Consider the following 23,260-nt stretch of genomic DNA (forward strand, 5'->3'; position numbering starts at 1 on the left):
ATTTCACAACTGCTCTTGTAAGTAAAAGGCCCCTTTTCCCTAGCTTTAGGCACGCTAACTGAAATTACCAGGTTTAATTTTTCAGAGAGAAAAACCTTCAACTGCAAAACAGATTGTTTTGGTAAAGTACGCTGCAACTGTGAGTATTCCATCAAGAGCTCATTTCCCTCGAGAGCCACCCTAAAGTAAAGAGGTTTTATCAGTTCCCTTCCATGAGTTTCAGCCAAATGTAAGGGGGGCAGGGGCAGGACTGGATCTCTGCTCCTCAAGTAGATTAATTAGACCTCCCCCAATTAGAACTAGCACTGCTGCAGTTGCCATCTGCTTCTCCGTAGCTCTAACCTGAAGCTGTCACTAACTGCCCTCCCTCCATTTACTGCTTATTAGCCCATTCAGGCAGTTGTTGCTTCTGGCGTTCTTCAAGGTACAGCAGTTAACGTTTAAACTCCTTTTCTACATTTATGCCGGAGTTAGTCATCAGACAAAAGACAAGACACCAAATCTTGGAGCCAGAGGACAAAAGAGGAAAAAAAAGCCAGATACAGGAAAGGTAGGTGGTTTCTTTGTCATGTTACTTTATGTAACTTCACATAACTGTTGCCATAGGAACATTATGCAGGGTACACTTATGGTTTGGCTTTATGGTGTTCTCCATGTACCAAAGTATTACTGTAAGTATTTAGTAAGACATGAACCTTGCTCCTTTTTTTGTGTGTCACACAGCAGAAAGCTACTGCTGAGCTTTCCAACCTGTTGCCTGGTTTTGGAAGCTTTTAACGTCAAAGGAGAAAGCCTTCTGCATTCTTGTCTAGGCAGCTGATGTCCCAAGTTACTTATCTTCTCTGGGTCACATCGACAGCATCTTCTCACCTACCACTGAAAGGAAGGTCTGATTTCTCGAGTATCAAACACGCTCTGAAAGCTGTCAATTCACATGACATACTGCATGTTAAATAACTCAAGTAAAACTCAAGTAAAACTCCATTTTAACTTTGCTGTATTTATATACTATATAAATTTTACATGCTATATATTTACAGTGGGGCAAGTGCTTTTTATCTTTAAAAAAACAAAGATCAAACTTTAGACATCTCTGAACAACACAGCTTGTATAAACCAGACAGATTATTCAGATGAACTGTATTTAATACAGGTTCCCCACTCATCTCCTGATGCAGGACCAGTGAATAATAAGTGCATCACAGTTTGATAGCATTTAATAATAAAAATAAAAATCACAGTATGAATTTGTCTGTAACTAGACACTTTTTAGAGAGACAAAACAGACAACTGAGACTTAAGACAAGTGACAGTATATTAAGAAAATGTAATAAAAACATATGGAAGAGTATACAAATCTTCTTGAGAGATACATTCAGAACTGCATATTCATTGTTTCACAATGCTGAAAACCAGAAGATTTTCTTCAGATCTTGAATATAGCTCATGTGAAGTAAATTAGTTTCTAGTGTCAGACATCACAGAAAAAAGATGACGCTCTTTCAGAACTCTAGTTATTTGAGAGCTTGTGAAATTTTAAATAAGTCTTTAAATTAAATATACAGACTGTCAGTTGCAATTTTTTTAATTCCTGGTCGCTCTTGCACCAGATGTCTAACTTGGAGTAACATTACATGAATAACATAAAGTCAACCTGAGTCTGTAATTAAGCAGCATTTGAGATGGTCTATTCCAGGGCATTATCTCACATCAGTGAGATATTTATGTGGTAATTTACAATGTTCAGCAGTTGTAAAAAGTTTCCACCCTTTTGGATTAGAAGTATACTTTAAAAAAGAAAGTCTCAAGTTAAAAACTAAAAAAAAGTTCTTTTATGGTAAAATTCTGTACAGAAATGTTAAGCACCACTTATGACTGGATTTTGTCTTGATGGTAATTGTTCTGATAATAGATTTTAAGTTTTGGTGGCCAGATATTGGTGGTGATGTCGGGCTTGGTGGCCAGATATTGGTGGCGATGTCGGGCTTGGTGGCCAGATATTGGTGGCGATGTCGGGCTTGGTGGCCAGATACTGGTGGCGATGTCGGGCTTGGTGGCCAGATACTGGTGGCGATGTCGGGCTTGGTGGCCAGATACTGGTGGCGATGTCGGGCTTGGTGGCCAGATACTGGTGGTGATGTCGGGCTTGGTGGCGATGTCGGGCTTGGTGGCCAGATACTGGTGGCGATGTCGGGCTTGGTGGCCAGATATTGGTCAGGTTTGATGGTCAAAAACTGGTGATGTCGGGCTTGGTGGCCAGATATTGGTCAGGTTTGATGGTCAAAAACTGGTGATGTCAGGCTTGGTGGCCAGATATTGGTCAGGTTTGATGGTCAAAAACTGGTGATGTCGGGCTTGGTGGCCAGATATTGGTCAGGTTTGATGGTCAAAAACTGGTGATGTCGGGCTTGGTGGCCAGATATTGGTCAGGTTTGATGGTCAAAAACTGGTGATGTCAGGTTTAGTGGGAAAAAGTTGTTGGTTTTGATGGTAGGTTTAGTTTAAGCATGGAAGGCTTACATCAGTAAGCTCTGCATCTGAAAGACAAAAAGGAAACAATTTCACATAAAACTATAGAATCATTGACATTATCAAGTCCAACCATTAACCCAGGACTGCCAAGTCCATAACTAAACCCTGTCGCTAAGCACAGCATCTATGCATTCTTTTAAATACCACCCTGGGCAGCCTGATCCAATGCTTGACCACTTTTAGTCAAGAAACTTTTCCTAACACCCAACCTAAACCTCCCCTGGTGCAACTTGAGGCTGTTTCCTCTTGTCTGGTTGCTTGTTACCTGGGAGAAGAGCCCTATCCCCACCTGCCTACAGCCCCTGTCAGGCAGCTGTAGAGAGCAATAAGGTTCCCCCCGAGCCTTCTCCTCTCCGGACTAAAACACCCAGTTCCCTGCATAGCTTCCCAATGTCCTTATAGTCCACTAGAGTTGCCTGCTCGTTCTTCCAAAGGTCATAAACTCTCCTTTTTCCCCCGCTGAGTTCCACTCAAAGCTCTGTCCAGCCAGGCCAGTCTTCCTTCCCACCAGCTTGTCTTTCAGCACATGGACACAGCCTGCTCCCGTGCCTTTAAGCTTCCTTCTTGAAGAATGCCCAGCCTTCCTGGAGCCCTCGGCCCTTGGGGACTGTCTCCCAAGGGACTGCTGACCAGGCTCCTAAACAGGCCAAAGTCAACCCTCCAGAAGTCCAAGGTAGCAGCTCTGCTGCCCCCTCTCCTCAGAGAATCAAAAACTATCATCTTGTGATCACTGTGTGTAAGATGTCTCCGACCATCACATCACCCACCAGTCCTCCTCTGTGAACAACAGGTCCAGGGAGGCACCTTCCCTCGTTGGCTCACTGGCCAGCTGCGTCAGTTATTTTCCACGCAGTCCAGGAACCTCCTGGACTGTGTCCTCTCTGCCATGTTGTACTTCAGTGGATAGCTGGTAGGCTGAAGTCCCCCACAAGAACAAGGGCTAGTGATCTTGAGACTTCTCCCAGCTGTTTGCAGAATGTTTCATCTGCCTCTTCATCCTGTCTGGGCGGTCTGTGACAGGCTCCCACCAGGATATCTGCCTTGTTGGCCCTCCTCCTAAACACTCAACCCTGCTGTCCCCATCATCCAGCTCTGGGCAGCTGGAACGTTCCCTGACACACAGAGCTACCCCACTGCCTCTCCTTCCTCACCTCTCCCTTCTGGAGAGTTTGTGGCCATCCGCTGCTGCACACCCACGGTGCCAGCCATCCCACCACACTTCTGTGATGGCGACTATGTCATAGGCTTCCTGCTGCGTGATGGCTTCCAGCTCCTCCTGTTGGTTGCCCATCCTTTGGGCATTGGCACAGATGCACTTCAGCTGTGCTGCTGACCTTGCCTGCGGCCCTGCCATGCTTCCCCTAGGCTCATCTCTAACCAGCTTTGGTTTGTTCCCTTCCTGCTTCAAATCTAGTTTGAAGCCCTCTGGCTGAGCCCTGCTAGCTCCTGACCTAGGAGCCTTTTCCCCTGTGGGGCAGGTGAAGCCCAGCTGTCACCAGCAGGCCTGCTGCCATCATTTTGACCCATGGTCAAAAAACCCCAAAATTTAGCTGGTGATACTAGGCCTGGAGCCAGGTATGGATCTGTGTCATCTTCTGATGACACATCGCATCGTTCCCTGCAACTAGCAGGATAGAAGAACACACCACTTGTGCTCCTGAGCCCTCAGCCAGTCGCCCCAAGGCCCTGAGGTCTCTTGATTGCCCTCAGGCTTCTTGTCTGGATGTCAGCACTGCCCCCCTGGACGCCAGCAGCAGCAACAGGCAGAGGGCAAGGGCTCCCTTGCGGGTTCGGTCTGCTCGGCGCATCAGGCCCTCCACTTCTCTCAGAGCGGAGTCAACCATGACAACCACCTTTTTTTTTTTTTTTTTTTTTCCTTAGCAGAGCTGGCCATGATGCACAGGGGTGGCCGCCTCTCCCTAGATGCCTCCTCCAGCCTGGCCAGGGTTTCTTCACACTGCCATTTTCCCGGCCCTCAGGCTCCAGAGCTGCACAGCTGTTGTATGGGGGTACCTCAAGGCAGGCCAGGGGGCGATTCCCGGCTTCTATTCTTCCTCATCTCTTAGGACCCCTCCATCTGCCTGGAGGCGAGTAGGCAGGGGACCCTCCGCTCCTTGTGATGTGTCCACCCGATGCATTTGGCTCTGTGATGGTAGAGAGCAGCTCCACCAGCCTGTACCCCTCTCACGCTCCCTGATACTCCTTAACCTTTCCCCGGCCTCAGTCCTCAGGCTGAGCAGATCATCCACTGGTTGCGCCTCATGCAGGTGTTACCCCTGCCACCCTCCGGCAGCAGCAACAGGCTCAGGCAGTGCCTGCAGCCCCCAACCTGGGCAGCTGCATCTGTCTGTGGGCTCTGCCTGGGTCACCACAGGCCTTCTGGTGCTGCCTTTGGGCAGAGTGGAAGCCACAGCTAGGTTTCTTCTAGGGGGGGCAATGACCACCTACTGAATGACCGCTTCTGGAGCACGCCTCTGAGCCATTAGGATGACTATTGTGCACACTGCCGTGCTGTGACATGTAGGAATATAGGAAATTAACTGCTCTAAACCAGCTCCTTCTCCCATCCTATCTGGGTTTTTCTTAAATCACAAGTTAGCACTAACCATTTTCATCATTATTAATGAATGCAAAGTAAAGTGAGTCCTGGTAAGAAGGCACAACCTAGCAGTTCCTTCTCTGTTGTTCCTGGTCTGCCTCTGGCTTGTTTGAGAGGTTCAGTACTCTCTAAAAATGCACTGACAAAGCAGCTTTTGTTTGAGATTAGATTCCATCATTCAGAAAATCCTACTCGAGAGCCATTTTTTCCAAAAAAGGCTAACTAACCTTCCACAAGATGACACTAACGAACATCCACAGACTTGATGAAATACTAAAATTCTCAAGACAAGAAAATTGCTTTCCACAGCTGTCCTAGCCCACTTGTGTCACAAGTAGTATATCAAAGTGGGGTACTGTCCTATTTACCAATGAACACCCCTTTCACCTACACAGCCCAGTAATCTTAATGCTCCTGACTTCCGTAATGAGATGCCAGACATTTACTTTCTTACTGTACTTTTGACTGGTTTAATAAAAAAAAAAAAACCAAACCAAAAACGAGTTTGCCATCTGCTGGCCAGAGAATTCAAGAAAGCCAAATCAGTGTTGGAGCAGATGTCTTCCTTCTGTTTGATTCCTGATTTATCAGCTACAACTGAGACACTTTTAGTGCAATAAGGATTATTTTGACATTAGTATCATTAAAAAAAGTCTATTTTTACAACAATAGTATTTGAAAGACCTCAATTCAGTTGTCCTTAAATTTTCCCTGTTAGAGAGATAAATAACATATGAAATTTTACAAGAAGAATGTGTGAACTTCCTCTTTGCCTTAAGCAAACTTTTTGGTGGAAGAATCTACTGACTGTGGCAGTCTACCTCAATATGGAACGCACATGAAATTTTTAAAAATTAAAATCTCTTCCAAGATTAAACTTCTCCAAATTGTGAAATGCATTCAGCTATAATGCAAGAAGATAAAATTCTTTTGTTTTCTATGGCAGAATGACATTTTCAACATTGGGCTATTAATGAACAGGATTGTCACTGACTATTAACCCAATTCTTCAATTCTGGGTAGGTATAAAACGTAGAAAATTTAAAAACAAAACTTCCTTTTGGATAGTGAGCTGTCATCTTCAGGGATTATCTGTAAGGAGCAAAATAGATGTGGAGGGAGGGACTGGTGCTTTATTAAAATACCTGAGTAACTGAGACTGGCTTTATGTCAGATAATGAGTATTTAAGAAGGTTGTATTTTTGTTATAAACACTTCTGTTCAGAAAACTTTCAAGGAAAGTGTTGCCAAATTCGATTTTAGATGTTGAATTTGTTGCAGTGTGCGATCTTCTCTGCAGAATTCTAAAGTTAATTAATTTAAACCATATTATCTGCTGAGAGCCCAAGTCAGGTTTAATGACAGACAGTTCAGTGTAAATTCATCAGGCACTCAAGTCTATATTTAGTTCTTTTTATAAGAAGCATCAAATGGACTTTTTTAATATTCAAAATTGGGAAAAAGCCGTTTCATCAGCCCACTTCTCTGTGTTTTTAAGCCTATGATAACAGGAAAACACCCACAAGTAAATAAAACAATAGCAGGAATTTAACAAACTCCAGTGTTAAACTGAAGTGTCCTTGGGAGGGTTAACAACTGCACTTAGAGGAAGGCAGAACTACATCTGAAACAACAATATTTCAGTATCATCACCAACTTAAATTACTCCGAATAAGCAATCGGCACTGTTTCTATGTTACGAAATAGCTGACGGTAGAATTTTATTTATGTCAACTACTCTGGCAGTCTTTTTTAGGAAGATGGTGTTTCACTACAGTATTACTAGCCTGGAAGTTTCACTCCATCATCTTTGATCTTGACTACTGAACCTCCTGTCTAACTACTAGATTCTTTTTTGAGATACAGCTGCCCAAGGTTTTCTTTCCTAGTTAGTTGGACTGAATTTAATAAAGCATCTTGCATCTCCCCACTTGTCACTTCACCATCAGATCAAATTACAATTATTTGCCCTCCAACCCCTTCACAGTTTTACTTCAGATTTTCTTTCCTAGCAGTCATTTGAAAATGGAAAAAAAAAAAAAGACTATCAACTTTTTTTTTATATTAATGCAGACTGTTCAGACGCCATCATATCAAAGCAGAGGTTTCATTACCCAAGCATTTAAAGATTGTTTTAAATATCATTGTCTATGTAAATAAAAAGCAGTCCTGCAAACATCCTGTGGTCCCTTACCTTTAACATACTCATTGGATTTGACGGAACTGTAGTTCTTGCAGTCGCCTGCAGCAAAAAGCTTCCCTTCCTTGCAGAGTTCTTTACTGCCCTGGTTTCTGTATTGCTCACGTAAATAGTCGCCTGGAGGACAGGACTCTGCCTTCTCCCATGTTTTCTTCTGGAAGCGATGATCTAAACACTCCAACAAGTCTTTCAGTTTCCTCACATGTTTCTTCTTTTTCTTCTTCTTCTTATGTTTGCGATTGTCATTATCAAAGTGGAGCACAGAGACATCCACATCATTAAGTCTGAAGAAAACATGCAAGTTAAAAACAGAAAAACAGATGTGGCACTTGATGCATATATGAAACATTACTTAATTTACCACAGGTGATGACTTGCAGAGTGTCAGCTATTTTGTGGCAATTTCTGCACATCTAACTTAATTTAGATGCAGGAAACTTAAGCCCTCAGATCGAAGGACAATAGGTCCTGGTTTGTACACAAATCATTAACAGAGGCTACATGTGGAACATGTGGCATTAAAAAAATAAAAATTGTAACCTAATCAAGAACAGTGTGCAGATGTGATTCTAACTACATGGCCCAGATCTAGTGTTCTAACACAATTCAGCAATATCTTTCTTATCGTCACTTGACTACCCTAATGACATGATCCCAGCCAGATTATGCTATATCAGTAATTTAGAAACAATTTTTAAAAGACAGACATGAGAAACACCCAAAAAAGAATTAGGAAAAACTGATTATGGTGGAATCCTGGCTTACTTGTAATCCTTGTCTCGATGTTTGTCTTTGGACTTCTTTTTCTTCTTGACCTTCTTGTATTTTTTCATTCTTTGGTCATCTGTCTTTCGGCATTTCTTTTCTATTTCGCTTCCGCTTCCTTCTGTGTCGGTATATTTTCTTTTGCCATTTCTCAGTTTTTCCTTCTCATTTTCCCGGGAAAAGTCCTCAAAATTTGCATGAGCTGACACGGGTGGAAATGCATGCCTTTCACGAGAATATTTTTCAGGTTGCTGCGGAGGGACTGAACAGTGATGCAAGCTCGCCCTGTGGCTGCTGAAGTGATGTGCGTCTTCCTCCCTAGAAGGTGTGTTGTAAGCCCATCTGCTTTTGCAATGATAATCCTTGTGTGACCTGCTGTTGTAAGCTTGACTTGATTTGTCAAAGTCTTTATCACAATGAGAGGACTTCCTCTCTCTACCCTCTCTTGTTCCATGAGAGGAATAATAATCGTAGTATCGGCATTTTTCCCATCTCCGTGGTTCATCTTGATAATATCTTTCTCTGCTCCAAGTTCTCTCTCCTTTGGAATGATAATACCTATTCCTGTCTTGTTCTGTTCTCTCTCTGCTTCGGGATCTATAACGAGGATATTTTCCTGAGCTTTTGCCATTATTTGGACTGCTTCTTTCATTATGGGAAGATCTGTACTTGCTTTCATTGCAATACTCCTGCTTATGACGATTTTGCTTATGTGTTTCCACACTGCGAGAGCACCTCCTCTTGTGGGAACGATCGTCTGATCTGCTTCTGGATTGCTTCTCCTTCTCTTCAGTGTCAGAGTACTGTCTCTTCTTTCGGTAGTGCTCTTTGTCAGTTTTTTTAGTCTCGTGCATTTTTTTCTTATATTTTTTCCTATGTTTATCATCTTCACAGTTTTTATTACTCAGTCCCTCATTTTCTCTAGAAAATTGACTCTCCAAAACTTTATCCAGCTTTGTAATAGAAGAGTCATTAACAGGTGGTACCTCTACATAGTTATTAGAGATGTCCTTTGTATCTTGGCATTTATCTGTAATATCCAGAGATGCAACAGGTTTTTGAGAACTACATTCGATGTCAGACTTTATAGAGGACATTTGGCCTAATTTCTCTTCGCTCTCAGGAGACTCTTTGATGTATGAAGGATTTTCTTTTGAAATGAGTTCAGGTTCTTTTGCTCTTGTTGGTTTGTCTTTGTCTCTACTGTCTTCAGATTCACACTGCCCAAGGAATTCATCTTCAGCATCCAAAGATTTTTTCCTGACCTTGTGCTGACCATTGATATTGGGATGCGCATTATCAACTTTTGTTATAACACTTTCAGCAACTTCTTCTTTGGTAGAAAAGGTTTCAGAATCTGATTGACTAAAAAGTTTCTCAACATCACAGCTAAAATTGGAAGAAATCTTCCTGGATTCTTCATAGGCAAACAGTGCTTCCATCACTACACTTTCCATAAGAGCATCATTCTCAGAAGGTTTCTGAGGTCCAGGGACACTGCACAAAATAAAAACATGTCTTTCACTTGAAAAAGTCCACTTAAAGGATGAATATTAAGAGTAAAATCCCCTTAAGAATTGGTGGCTACTGGAAAACTCTGACAGACATTCTCTTTAGAAACCTATTACTCACACTTTCATCAGCTCCCAGAACAGGTGTTTTTCTTCTCTTGATTCTGCAAGTATTGCATTAAAAAGAACCCACACCCAACGTATCTGTCTCCCTCTACTTGCTGCTCTGAAACACAGCAATAACCAAACCCACTATATTTGCTCTTCCCCTAGCTAGGAAAAAGTAAACGTGGATTTCACTCTCTCCCCAAAATTGGAGAGCAGACGGTGGGAATTTACATTCACACATCCTAGAATGGAAAAGAGGGAAAGAGGAATAGAAAAAGTAACCCAGGCAACTGAAAAAAAAAAAACATTGAAAAACATTTTATGAAGAAATGAACATTTTCAAAGAGGCATCTGCCTGTATTTAATAACAGAGTAATATATGCTCAATATTCATGTCTGCAACACTAGAGGTACAGTGTGGAATTCTTTGTGCCGATTTAAATCTTCTTATTAAATAGTATTAATAGACAGGTAAAACAAACTTGTATGAAATCTTGTATTAATCAGTGTACTCGTTTTACCTTATTTGCTCTGATAAGCTGTGCAGCTGGCTGTATGCAATAGATTCTAAGATTACTTCTTGAGGAATTGGTGACAAAGCTACAGGTATCTACAATTAAAACACAGAAGGTAACAGGCAGAAAAAAAAATACTATCTTCAGCAGAAAACTAATTTTCTACTTTTTTTTTGTTTGCAGAATTGCTACATTAGATAGGAATCAAGATCAGTTCTAAGTTATAGGTGCTAGCCCCCTTTTACATGTCACCCACTCACACCCCCAAATATATTTCTGAAACTTACGAAGTATTATCTCAGCTGAACTCTTAAAGTTGACACACAATTATATGTCAGCTCAGCTCTGCAAATTCTTATGGCGTAACAGCATAAAGCATTACAATGAAAACTGCACTGTGTGTTTTTTCAGTATTTCACACAAATTAGGGATGTTATAATACATCATAGGCAAGAAATTCTAGATGGAAAAAAACATAACTCACTGTTTCGAAAAATCCATTTGTGTTAGAGAAGAAAATCTCAGAAGGTTGAACAGGTTGGACTTGGCAAAGGGAATCATCAAGTTTCAGTCCATTTGCTTTAGATTCATTATCTAAACTAATAGCACCATTTAGTGAATCATTTTTTGGCAGCTCACGCTGGGATCTTTCTTCTTCAGCGCTTTGAGAGGAAGAATGGGAATTCTGCAACGCACAGACCATCTTTCCAGTCAAAATTCCATTAGAAGATACTATGTTGCAATTCCTTTTAAACAAGCCCTTCAACTCCTCAGACTTTCCTGAAGATTCCGCACTGTAAGGGACTGCGTTCTCAGAGCTGAGTTTAGGATTTCCATTCATTGCTGGCTCAACAAAAATTTCATTAGGAGCTTCCTGTTTGGACATGTTAGTGACAACTGACATTGTAGATGCATTTGAGGTAGACTCTGCTGCAGAAGAATTTGTAATTGTGGATGAAGGAACAGGCTTGCTTAGATCCTCATTTTCCAAAGAACTGGTACTAGTGTCAGAGTGTGACACACTCTGACACACAGGCATTTTGTTATGAATACTGATAGTGATCTTCTGGTTTTTTGATGGCTCTGTAATTGAAGGCCTGTTAATTGACCAGTTTTGAATACAAGCTGTCGGTGGAGCTGAAGATGGTCTCTTTAGGGTGATATTAACAGTATCCTCTTTTAGGGGTCCATTTCCATTTAAACGACTTGAATTCTGTATTTAAAAAGATGACATTGTAAGATGGATATGTGCAGACACACAGCCTTTAAAAGTTTTAAAAGATGAGATTCTCCTACTGAGTATTTCAACATATAGCCTCAACACGTAAGTTTGTATTGGAAGGGGGGTGTTCTTTCTTCTTAAGTCCAACAAGTGTGTTTAATTACTGCTTTTGGTTCACTGCATATCAGTATCAAATGAGCATTACTTTTGAAACCCACCCAAACAATTTAACATTGACTAAATCTACTCCCAAATATATTTATTTTCCCCTTTAAACACTCCCTGAAAACACTGGAATAATTGTTGTGGTACTCAGGTACAAGACAATTTGTCTTCACTGTCTCTGCTCAAGTGACGGGGTGGGGAGTATCTTAACTTTTATATTATTATTCTTTAAGCATTAATAGACTACTTTAATTGTCTCAAGAGTGTAGCTTTTAGTGCTTTAGAAAGCCTAGTTGAAAGCATAAAGTAATGGAGTAGCAACAAAAAAATCCCACACCAAACCCCACTATCAATTTGGTGCCATTATCTGCCCCCTTCAAATTACCTTAATCATATGAGGAGGAAGTCGTGGTCCCATATATCCAGCCTGCTTACTATTAGACCCTCGCTGACCAAGGAATGAACGGGGATAAGACGGTGCTGGTAAGTAAAAAGTACGATCTCCAAGTGTCAAATCATAGCGCCTTGGGAAAAGAGCAGTGATGTTAGTAGAGTTTTTCTTTCAGCCTATTCTTGGATTATATAGAGCCCCATCCTATAATTTTATAGGAACAGTTTATATGACACAGAAGACATATACAGATGACTTTACCCAGACTACAAACTGCAAATTGTCTGCCTACAATGACTACCCTTTTCAGAGCAATAAACCATCTATGGCCTTAATTTCTCCTCTTTTCTAAATTAGCCAGCCAGCTACCGAGAGCAGATATGTAGCAACGTACACAAGTGCAGCAGTTTAAGGCCAAGCAACAAAAGATAATAAATGACATGGGGAATTTCAGGTTAGACGGAACTGAATTATACAAATAGTAATCTTCTCCCAGGACAGAAAGAAAAACACTTGAAAAGAGGAAAAGTATCAATAACAGGAAAGTAAATATATTCTGAACACATTCAGTATTTGTTATTACCTGATATAAAAAAGTACATAAGCTTGCTGATTGAGGACTGTTTTGATATCAGAAAGCTCAACTGAGGCATCGTTCATTCGATACCAAAGTCCATTACCGGCCTGCAAATAAAGACAATGATATCTTCAGATGAATTGTATGTTTTCCAAATGACATTACAGATAGAACACTACAGAACAAAACAAATCAAGACATACAATGCAACCTTTTCCCCTAAAACCCCTGGTTACCAGTAACATTTTAATTTCTTTGTCAGCACCGATTTTACTCTGTTAGAAATCAAGCTGATGCCTACCTTTATGAAGCAGAGATAGTGTCCTGCATTACAGTTGAAACCACTATGTACGAGAACTGCATATAAAGCATAGAAGAGTGGATCTCCAATCGACTGGGACATATATGCTCGAAGATCCAAATATTCAGGGTATTTTACCTCCTAAACACAGACCAAGAAGATTAAAAAATTATCCTGATATACTTCATCGAGTAGCCAGAGAAAAACACTACTAAGACTGCAGACTAATATTATAGGATTCTTTTAATTTATTAATTTTAAAATACTTATAAACAACACTTAAATAATTAAGTTGCAGAGAACTGTTTTCTACAGAATTGGCTCTTCAAGAGTAAGGCAGATGCTTATAGTCACATAGGAACTTCATTTTTTTAAAAAAGAAAGGAGTCGCCATAGTTATTATATCAACTTTTCTTAGACTACAGTTATTATTCTATAGTTATTGGCTGCAAACGTTAACAACTTTTAAATGAGTAACCGTCTTTGGGAAATCTCCCATTCCAAGAAGATGAAGTTACATTACAGCTGTAAATATACCTTGTTGATCTTTCCACCTGTGAAATTTGCAAATCTTTTCAGCGATATTGTAAGAACATTGGAAGAACGATGTATCGTGTATCTCTTTGATGCAGGAACCATCTTTTTACACCTTAAAAACAAGCACAGACAAATGTTTTAACAGCATATTCTTTTTGCCCTCCCCAAAGTCAAACAAGTTTTCATCTCTCACACATGCTTATGCTATTTGAATGATATTTACTTGCATAATATTTTTTCTTTTCATAAATCCATACACTGCATTTCAGGTTTGTTAATAGAGAGAAGATAGCAGGATATAAGAGGACAGCTCTACAGAACAAAGAATAAAGGATTTAGAGCATTATATTTTAATAGCCAAACAAGTGTCTGAACATGTATTTTTATTATGCCAAAAAAGCAAGGCTTCCCAATAACTCAGAATGAAGGAGGACTAGGAATCTCTCACATCACCAAAATGTAAGGCAAGATACCATCTCTTGTTATACCAAAGTGGCTATTTCGAGCATTGTCCTGGGCACATTCTTTCAACTTTCTGCAGGAATACCAATATTAAAAGTGGAACAAGACAGTCTCAGTCCTCGGAACTAGACACTGCAAATAATTCCCCAAATGCATCATTATCAATGTAAAAAAAATTACTGGAAGGAAACAGTCATTCTGTAGGATGGAGGCATTGGACAGTAATAAGTCTTCATGTCCTTTGAAACAAAATTGTTAATTCTAAGTTTGTTGCATTGTACACTCAAAGGGCAGAGGTACAGAGTAATGAAATTCAACCACTAAGCACAGCCAATGACTGAAACATGCCAGCTTACATCATCCAGGAAAATGCTGTTGACAGTTAACAAACAGAATTAATTTTTTCAAATTCTGATGTCAAAATACAAGGCAGAGAATTCCAAACTGATGGAGAATGCCTATGAACAAAGAAGAGACCCACCCAGACTAAGAAAACAAAAGTTCTATAAAATTCTATGAAACTTGTAATTAGATACAAAGTTTTGAGGCAGTAATCTTCATTAGAAAGATTAATTTTTAAATTCACTAAAGGACTGAAACTTCTGGTTTTGTGTGTGACTAAACTGATCACACCCACATCAGTGAAGGATCATACGATTCAGATGTGAAGTGCTCACCACAGCCACATTACTCTTCCTCAGCCATAATCTGTAAACTATGAGAATTCTTCCTACATTACATGTTGCTTGCTAGGATCCACAAACTAAAATGAACCTGGGATCAAACTGTTGCAATAGCCTATTGGATGCTCTTTATTCAATATCTACATTCAAATGTACTAATTAACTTACAGTTTTCCAACAACAAAGAGCAGTTTATCATTTAGAAGGATTGAACAAGAAATGTTACAGAACTGAGCCTGGCAGTCTGCTTTTCCGAGTTTGAATAACAACTAGTTTTGCCAAAATATCTTATGCAAACGTTCAATGCTGTTACATATGTAGAAACATTTTACATATTGATCAGCATATAGGATATCTTCACTCCATATGCTTTCACGAAGCATAGGTTACATTTAGAGTGGCTCATTTGGCTCATTTTAGACAACAGCAGTCTGTTCACATTCACTGACACCTAACTAAGACCTTCAGGAAGCCGATGTTGCCTTCCACACCAAATTGTCCATAGCTCCATGCTTCAGCTCACCACTACTTATCAGACATGCCCTTTTAACTTCTGGCTGTATAAATACTTCAGCATGCACCTTCACACTTAGGAAGGCTGACAAGCCCCAGTGTAGACAATACTAGGAATAAGAGTCTAATATGAGCTAACGGCCACGATTCTTATAATATATTTCCAAATATTCAAACAGAAACACAAAAATTACTCACTTAGAACCAAATGTATTATTTCCCAAGCTTTGAATGATTTCAAAGTATTAGTTGTAGAAACAAAACTAAATGAAAGAACAGAGAGCTGTGTCTTGTTATTTCTAAACAAAGTAAAAAAAAAAACCACCTTACGCTTTAAGTCATGCAATATGTTAAATCTGTATCTTGTATTAAGATGTAATTAGTAATAATCTTACTTGCTACATTTATAGCTATTTTCACCGTCCAGTTGTTCTGGTTTCACAAATTGTTCTAGAGCTTTGGTGACAGATGTAACTGCCTAGATGAGTAAGAAAGTAGAGCACTAAGTCACTGGAAATGCAAAATTTCAAACACTTACTAGTAGGTTACAAGAGAACCTTGCTAATTCATACTTAAGTGACCTACTGTGAACCGGCAAACACTATGAAGTAGGCAACAACAGAATACACTGAGCATTTACCTCATTTGAAAATGACTACTTTGAAATAAATTTTGCGGTGCCACAGACGGCATCTGTATGGTATGCTTTAGCATCAATAAAGAGAACAATCAAACCCAACAGTCTAACAACAGATGTATACTGAAGTAGAATAATTGAGAAGTATGATAGTATCATTGTTTATGTACATATAACTACTGTTTTTTCAGCTTAAATCCAACAGCAAATGTTGAGACCATTTACATGGCTCCTACCAAAGTACAAATCCTATCCACTCCCAACCACCACCAAACTCTTTTTGTTTTAACAGTGTAAGTTTTTAAGTAACATGACTTTTTTTTTTTTAGAAAGCTCTAAAGTCTTTACACATCTCAACACATATTCACATAACATCTTACCTTTATATCCAAAGTAATATCAAGGAATGGCTCGTACGTATCTGAAACTGCTTTGCAGTTCAAGCACTTTACTGGAATGAAAACACAAATGCTTAACAATATGCAAAGGAGATTGACTAAAGTAATATGCATTAATAATTTAAATTTGCACAGTTAAACTACAAACTTCTTTACTACAGACAGACAAAAAGACACAGACCAGTTTGAAGGACACTAAGATTTTTAGGAAGTACCTCGGGATCTAAGATATCCTCCAAATATTTGATAAATAAGTGTGGTGGCTTGAGAAGATCGATCCAATCTGGAAAAAAAAAAAAAAAATAAAATAATCAGACCTCAGAAGATTTAAGGCACAAAGTTAACTCTTCAAACAGTTTTTCTTTTCATGAAAACAAAGGACAGATTTTAATTTATGATAGTAAATAAAGGAGTAAGAGGGGCTAGAGAACATTTAAAAGTTAATTAGTTTATGCTTACTTGGTGCTTCCATTCAAGCAAGCTTTCTGCAAAGCATCAACAGTGAAGCATAAGAATTCATGTGCATCCTCTTGACTGCCAAAATGGAAATGTTTTCCTATTCCTAATAAATGAGAAGGTGGTTATATTTATCTCATATAAAACTAAAGAAAACTCACATTTCTAAAATCTCTCTTTAAAGTATCAAAATAAGTTTATATGCATCAAACAATTCTTTGATTTTTTTTTTTTTTAATCAAAAGATAAAACCATCTAAAATTACTTACTTTTAAGGCCATTAATAACAGATGTAGGTTTGATGGCATTATTAGAGCAACACAGGACCTGGTTAATGTGAGTTTCCATCGTGCACATCATACAGAAGCCTTCTTCATGACCTGAAGAGTAACAGAAGAAAGCATTCCAGTCTAGTCAAATACACATTGCTACAAAAAATACCCAAACAAAAACAACACAACAAAACACCACCAAACTAAAACAAAGAAAAAAAATCTTTAAATTATAGGTACAATGTCCACTCTCCATCCTACATTCCCTTCTCCCAAGCTGTTAAAACCCCAACAGGTTTGTGACATTTTATTACTCAGAACTGTATAAAACAAAAATGTTAGTAAAGTCTGTATAAGTAACTATTGCAATGTCATTATTTTTTTGCAGGCTGACAGGAATGTGAACTCCACGACTGCAGATTATATGAGGAAACAATATTGACATTGATGATACAGCACTAAGAGAAAATGTGTTATTTTCAGCACACTGCTGTCAGGTGAGTTACATGACAGAGCTAAGAATCCTCTGGGAGAAAGGAAAGATTTAAGTATGTGTTAGTATTTCTGCCCTCCTTTTTTCAACAGAATTCTTAACCAAAATGATTTTTATATATGGTAAGAAAACACAGTTAAATTTCTAAGAATAAATACTAATATACCAGACTAGAAACCATACAGGTGCCTTTGTAAAGACGCATACATATGAACATGAGAAGAGGCTCCTAGGCTTAAGTTCAAGTAAATTTGATAAAAATGAAATTCAAAGAACACAAATTCAAGGGTTTAACACCCACAAACTTATTTAGGCTATAATCAGTCTAAATTTTAATACAGTCTCACACAAGTTTCTACTTGAGCTCATAAGAGATAAGCTTGTAGTGCTTTCTAGGGTGTTATTTTTTTAATGGGTCAACAGCAAACATATGCTTTATCACAGTATTAATGCATTACTGTATCCAGGCTCTGACAACTAAGACTCTATGATGCCAACATCCTAAATTTTATCACCTTTCTACTAGCAGGAAACCCAAATGCCAAATGTTCATCAAAAGCATTACTTTACAATGCACTTCATTGATCACATTAAAAAAAAATAATATATGTATAATTTCTTGTTTCAAGTTTTACCATAGTGCAATAAATGAACAAATGCACTTAATATGCTCTTCTGAGACCCCTGTTAATATAATCATAGGCTCATTTAGGTTAGATATGACCTTTAAGATCATGTTCAAAGCCACCTTCTACAGATAAAATAGGACAACTAAGAGTTTTCTTCCCAGAATCACCATTGTTCTTTCTTCTTTAGAGCTGTCCAACAGATTTATAATGATGTTCGAAAGTACTCACATGACTGGGTGTGTTCAAGAGAAAGCATGTAATTGGCGAGAGGAGGCGTGTAAGTCAAACACTGTAGAGTAGAATTAAGAAAACACGTGTTGCCGAGATTCAGCAGCCCAACTCCAACACTTTGTTTTTGTTGCCAATCCATGCATATTTTCTCAGGTGGAAAAAGAATCCTCTGTGGCGGGGCAATTCCATCGTTAACAACTGCAGGAAAATTGTATTTTAAAAGAGATGTATTGCTTTTGTTTTAAAAAGGCTATTTAAAAAGCAGCATTCTGCAGAAGCACCCAGAGCAACCAGCTATACTCCAAAACACAAAAACATATGATGCACAGTTTTAGCACCACCACTTGAATTTGCTTGTCAACACACTGTTTTGGACAATGGCTTATTCATCTGTTTTAATTCTTGTAATGCATGACAAAGTACCACTCCGACTTCAGTAACTGTTGCCAGGTTTCTTTCCCTCTCTAGTCCTTAATCTGATTATTAATTCAATTATTGTTCTTTTCCTTATTGTAACTTAAGCCACAAACTTACACTTCTAATTATACAGTAATAAATATAAGAACCAAGACAGAAAAATGAGCAAGTAACTAGAACAGAAGGTAACCCTATAGATATCAGATCTCTTCCTATGCAGTGTTACCATTCAAAGACTTGCAAATAATGGAAGCCATGAAGTGCAATAGTAAAATGTACTTTTCTCTGCCTAACAGAGAAGACCTAGGTAAATCTGTGTATTATAAAAAGCTCCCCATAATTGATGGTAACTAGACCAAAACTAAGTTACAAATAGATTGTAACTAGATAAAACTAAGTTTTGCAACACCAGTCCCTTCAGTTGCCTTAGGGGATTCACAAAACTGATGTCTTTATTTGTCATAGTCCCATTTTATAGCAATGTAACAAATAAGAACTGCATTTTCTACTTCTAAGAAAAAGGGGGGAGGGCCAAAGACACACTTACCTAGATCTCTTTGGGCAAAATGCTTAGATTTTTGAGATGATCTACAATAAATAGCACCTCCACGTCCTTTGTCCGCAGATACTTTGTTTGGATCTTCTCCAGGTGGTACCCGGCCCAGATTTGCAGTGCGTGATGACATGATTCTAATACGGGGCTTCTTAGGTTTATCAGATTGCCCTGATGAGGGTTTTTTAGGTTTTGAAGATTTTGGCTTGTTAACTATGGTCATTGTTCATCTGTAACAGAGGCAAAAGTGCTGGTTGACATATGAACGTCAAAAAGCATTCCAAAAAGAAAACAACAGGATAAATCCTATCACTTAGTCTCAAAGAAATAACTTGAAGAACTAAATAACTAATAAGAATTAAAGAAACCAATCAAACAAACAAAAAACCCCAAACCCAACACCAAGCCAAAGCTAAACGCACAAAGCAGAATTTTCCATCAAAACAGTACCAATGTTACTTTTAACTTCTGCAGAGCTGGGGACTGATGACACTGCTTACACTTTCATGGGATTTAAATCCATCACAGTTATGAAGACCTTTTTTTTATTATTATTTTTAAAGGAGCTGTGAGAAGTGCTGGCCTGTTGAGATCCAGGAGGAGTTGTTTTCACTCCTGGGAACCACACACCACTAAGACACAGAGGATGGGATATAGCTCTGAGAAATCCTGGGAAAGGAGAGCAAGAAAACACTTGTAAATTTATTTCTGCCTAGGTTTCCTCTGCCCCTCCAAGAAATACTTGTTTGGATACAGTTTTGGTAGCAGTACTTGTGGTTATTTTGCATCTATCATGTTTACAACTCTTACTATCAACCAAAAAGTTGAACCAAAAAGCATCTTTTTCAATTCTACTTATGTGAAGCTGTACATTTTTCCCCTGACAAAATGACAGGTGAATGCAAGCCTTAAAAAGGGAATGCTGAATGTAAAAGAAATCACAACAAGCCCTCAGCCCTCAAGGACAAAGGCAGTAACTAATATTAAATCCTTTTTAAAATACTGATTAGGTGTCAAGATGATACCACTTTAAATACCTGTAATTGCATGTACATAGTAAGGCACTGAATAATTGCATGATCAATTACCAATTTCTATATGCACATTTTTGCTACTACCTTACTATAGTACATAGGGCCTTTTTAAGTTTAGGGAAACTATAAACTTAACTGAGGGCTTAAAGCATAAGCTGCTTTGTTATACTGGAATAACTGAGAACAAAGCATAAAGCAGTTTCTGCTTTATGGCCCAACTTGATTGCTACTGATAAAACTTAAGGTAGATGAAACAAAATACAATAAATTAGAGAACTTACAGTCCCACAAAAGACAAATTATCTGTGAAGCCTTTAATTATATCTTCTTCCCTTTAAATTTTCAAGTTAAAATGCACTCTATAAACATTTTCCATTTCTGAGAAGTTAATACACAGAAGTGGAAAATTCTCTTTCATTTTACTGGGAAATGAACATCTTTGTCTATTTGGAAGACTAAGATGACAGTTCTTGGGCCCAGTGATTTTCAGGTAAAATCCAGTCCTCAAATTGCCAGTGGCACCTCCGATTGAAAGGGAAAGTGTTTCAGCAACATATTTAAAACATATTTGCGAGACAAAAACCAGAAGCAAGCTTGCAGTGAAAGGCAAACATGAATGTCGTCACAAAAAAGTCAGAGCGGTATATAAACCAATGTGGTAAGCCTTATGTATTCTTAAATTTATTTTTGACAACTGACTGATACATTACCAGGTTATCAGGCACTGTACAACAACAAATACCAGCGCTAGTAAGAATAACTCAGAGCCACCGCTTTTTCAAAATATGCCAACATCATTCTTAATCCCGATGTAACACCTCTTTGACAAAGAAGTACAAGAACTACACACACCGATATTTTTTTCCCCTCTCGTTGTTTAACATACATAGAGATGCTGTTCCTATACCACTGCTGAGTATAAATGTACACCGTCATGTGTACGGAGCATTCATTTCCCCATGTCAATGGCCAAAAGAAACTTTTCCCGGTACGATATGGAAAAGTAAAGCAAACAGAACAGTTACTTTCCTCCCATGTGGAGTTCTGTAGCAGCATCGTTTAATTTTTTTCAGCCACCTCATCACAAAACACATCAGTTACGACACAGATCTAAATATTTATGTTTGGTCTCGGCTTTGCATGCAGTAAATCACAGCTCCGGAAGATTTCATACAAGATCCCATTCACAAAAACGCGTTTAGGCAGGGAGCAGCGATTACACGCTTATCTCATTACAAAACAAACATTTTCAGCAGCGATTGTAAAATAATACACACAGGGGAAAAAAAAAAAAAAAAAAAAAAAAAAGCTAGGTGGAAATAAGGAGTAATAAGAAACTACTATGGCATATATATGAAGACCAGGACGTTTACGCCTCTGGATTACAAACTACACTGCCACACGGCAACACTACTGCAAGGAAAATGATAAAAAGATGGAGAAAACCCCAAGCGCAGCCCCGCCGCGCCAGTTTGACTTTCATTACAAAATAACCCAGCCACTAAGGCAGGAACGGCGGCATTAATCCTCACTTTACCTTTAACTGGGAGCCAGTTGGAGAGGGAAAGGCAGGGAACCTCCTGGCCGCACTCGGCTCGCCCCCCGCTGCCTGGTTCCCAACGTCCCCGCCTGCCCTGGGTCACCACGGTTACCCCCCTTTGTAACGGAACAACCCAGCTCCAACGGCCGCCCGGTCCCGGCGCTACAGCACCACCCGGACACCCCCCGCCCGGCCTTTCCGCAGGGTCCCGGCAACGCTGCGGCACCCGAGGCCGGGGGCTGCGCCCCAAGGCTGGGCACAGCGCTCCTGCACCCAACATGTCCGCGCTGGTGAGCGGCAGGAGCCCAACGACACAAACCCAAACCGACAGGCAGGCGAGGGGGGCCGGGAAGCGGCGCCGGGGGAGCCGCCGCTCCGCTTCGCCCGGCCTCGTCCTCCTCCCTCCGCCTCACCAGGCAGCCCCTCGGCCGCCGGCCCGGCTGGGGGAGGCCCGCGCCGCCTCAGCGCCCGCCCTGCTCGCCCTCCCCGCCCCGCGTTACCTTTCGTAGCCCTGACCCGCGTTATCTTTCGGAGCCCCGACCCGCGCACCGCTGCCGGCCCGGAGGCAGGACCGCTACTGGCATCGCCGAACGGCGACTCCGTACCCATGGCAACGCGCCGGGGGGGGGCGGAGCGGGGGGGCGGGGGGCAGGAAGGGGAGACGAATCGAACCCCGACCCTCCGAGCGCGAGGCGGCAGGCCCCGCGGGGAGCCGCCGCCTCGCCGAGCGGGGAACGACGCCGCGGGACCCAGGGCAAGGGCATCCCGGCCGCCCCCTCCCCCCGCCGGCACCGGGACGTGGGAAAGCAACGCCGAGCCCCCGCGCCGGCAGGAGGAGGAGGGAAGAGGCAGGCGGCGGGCGGGCGCCGGCGGGACCCCGGCGCCTAACGGAGGAGGCGGGCGCGGAGCCGAGGCATCGCGCCGGGCACCGCCGCCCCGCGCCGCGCCGGGAGGGGGCCGGTCCCGCCGGCCCAGGGGGTGGCGGTGGCGCCGGGGCTGGGTCCCTCCGCCGCGTGCTGGGGACGGCGCCCCGCCCCGCCCGGGGGTCCCACCCCCTCCGGCTGCCCGCCAGCCAGGAGGGCAGCGGCCGAGTGCCCGGCCGGCGCCCCGGCGGGGTGGGCTGGGCTGGGCTGAGCCGGCTGCTCCCGCCGGTCGCTTTCCCTTCCCTTTCCCGGGCCGGCCCCTCCCCCCGGCCCATTGATTTCCAGGCAGGGAAGCGCACGCCGCGCTGCCGGGGTCTGCCAGGCCGCCGCCAGGCCCGGCTCTCCCCCCCCGGCTCCATTACCTGGCTCGGCCCCGCTTGACTCGGCGCTGCCGGGTCCCCCTCGCCGCAGCCCCCGCCTCAGCCCGGCCCGCTCCGCCTACTGTTACAGCCCGTCGGGGAACAATGACGTCCCTCCGCCGGCCTCTTGCATCCGGGGCCCGGCGCCGGCCGGGCAGGCGGGCGGGGGGAGGAAAGGAGGCGGCGGCGGCGGCGGCGGGGGGGAGAAGCGAGCTCCTCCGGGTCACACGGGGACCA

At 41.4% G+C, this 23,260-nt stretch overlaps 1 protein-coding gene across 1 annotated transcript; it reads right to left on the reverse strand.

The window, feature by feature from the left end:
• Positions 1-555: 555 nt before the first annotated feature.
• USP42 (ubiquitin specific peptidase 42) lies at positions 556-23,183 on the reverse strand. Its single transcript, XM_056334352.1, has 17 exons — positions 23,027-23,183; positions 19,162-19,397; positions 18,195-18,395; positions 16,842-16,952; positions 16,576-16,678; positions 16,332-16,399; positions 16,099-16,169; positions 15,477-15,559; positions 13,424-13,535; positions 12,887-13,027; positions 12,592-12,692; positions 12,003-12,141; positions 10,715-11,443; positions 10,237-10,325; positions 8,097-9,593; positions 7,326-7,615; positions 556-2,537 (listed from the first exon to the last, which is right to left on the reverse strand). The coding sequence occupies exons 2-17, from the start codon at positions 19,388-19,390 to the stop codon at positions 2,497-2,499; spliced, it is 4,005 nt and encodes a 1,334-aa protein (XP_056190327.1). The 5' UTR covers positions 19,391-19,397; positions 23,027-23,183; the 3' UTR covers positions 556-2,496.
• Between the last annotated feature and the right edge of the window lie 77 nt (positions 23,184-23,260).

This window comes from Falco biarmicus, chromosome 4 (assembly GCF_023638135.1).
Source record: "Falco biarmicus isolate bFalBia1 chromosome 4, bFalBia1.pri, whole genome shotgun sequence".
Taxonomy (NCBI): domain Eukaryota; kingdom Metazoa; phylum Chordata; class Aves; order Falconiformes; family Falconidae; genus Falco; species Falco biarmicus.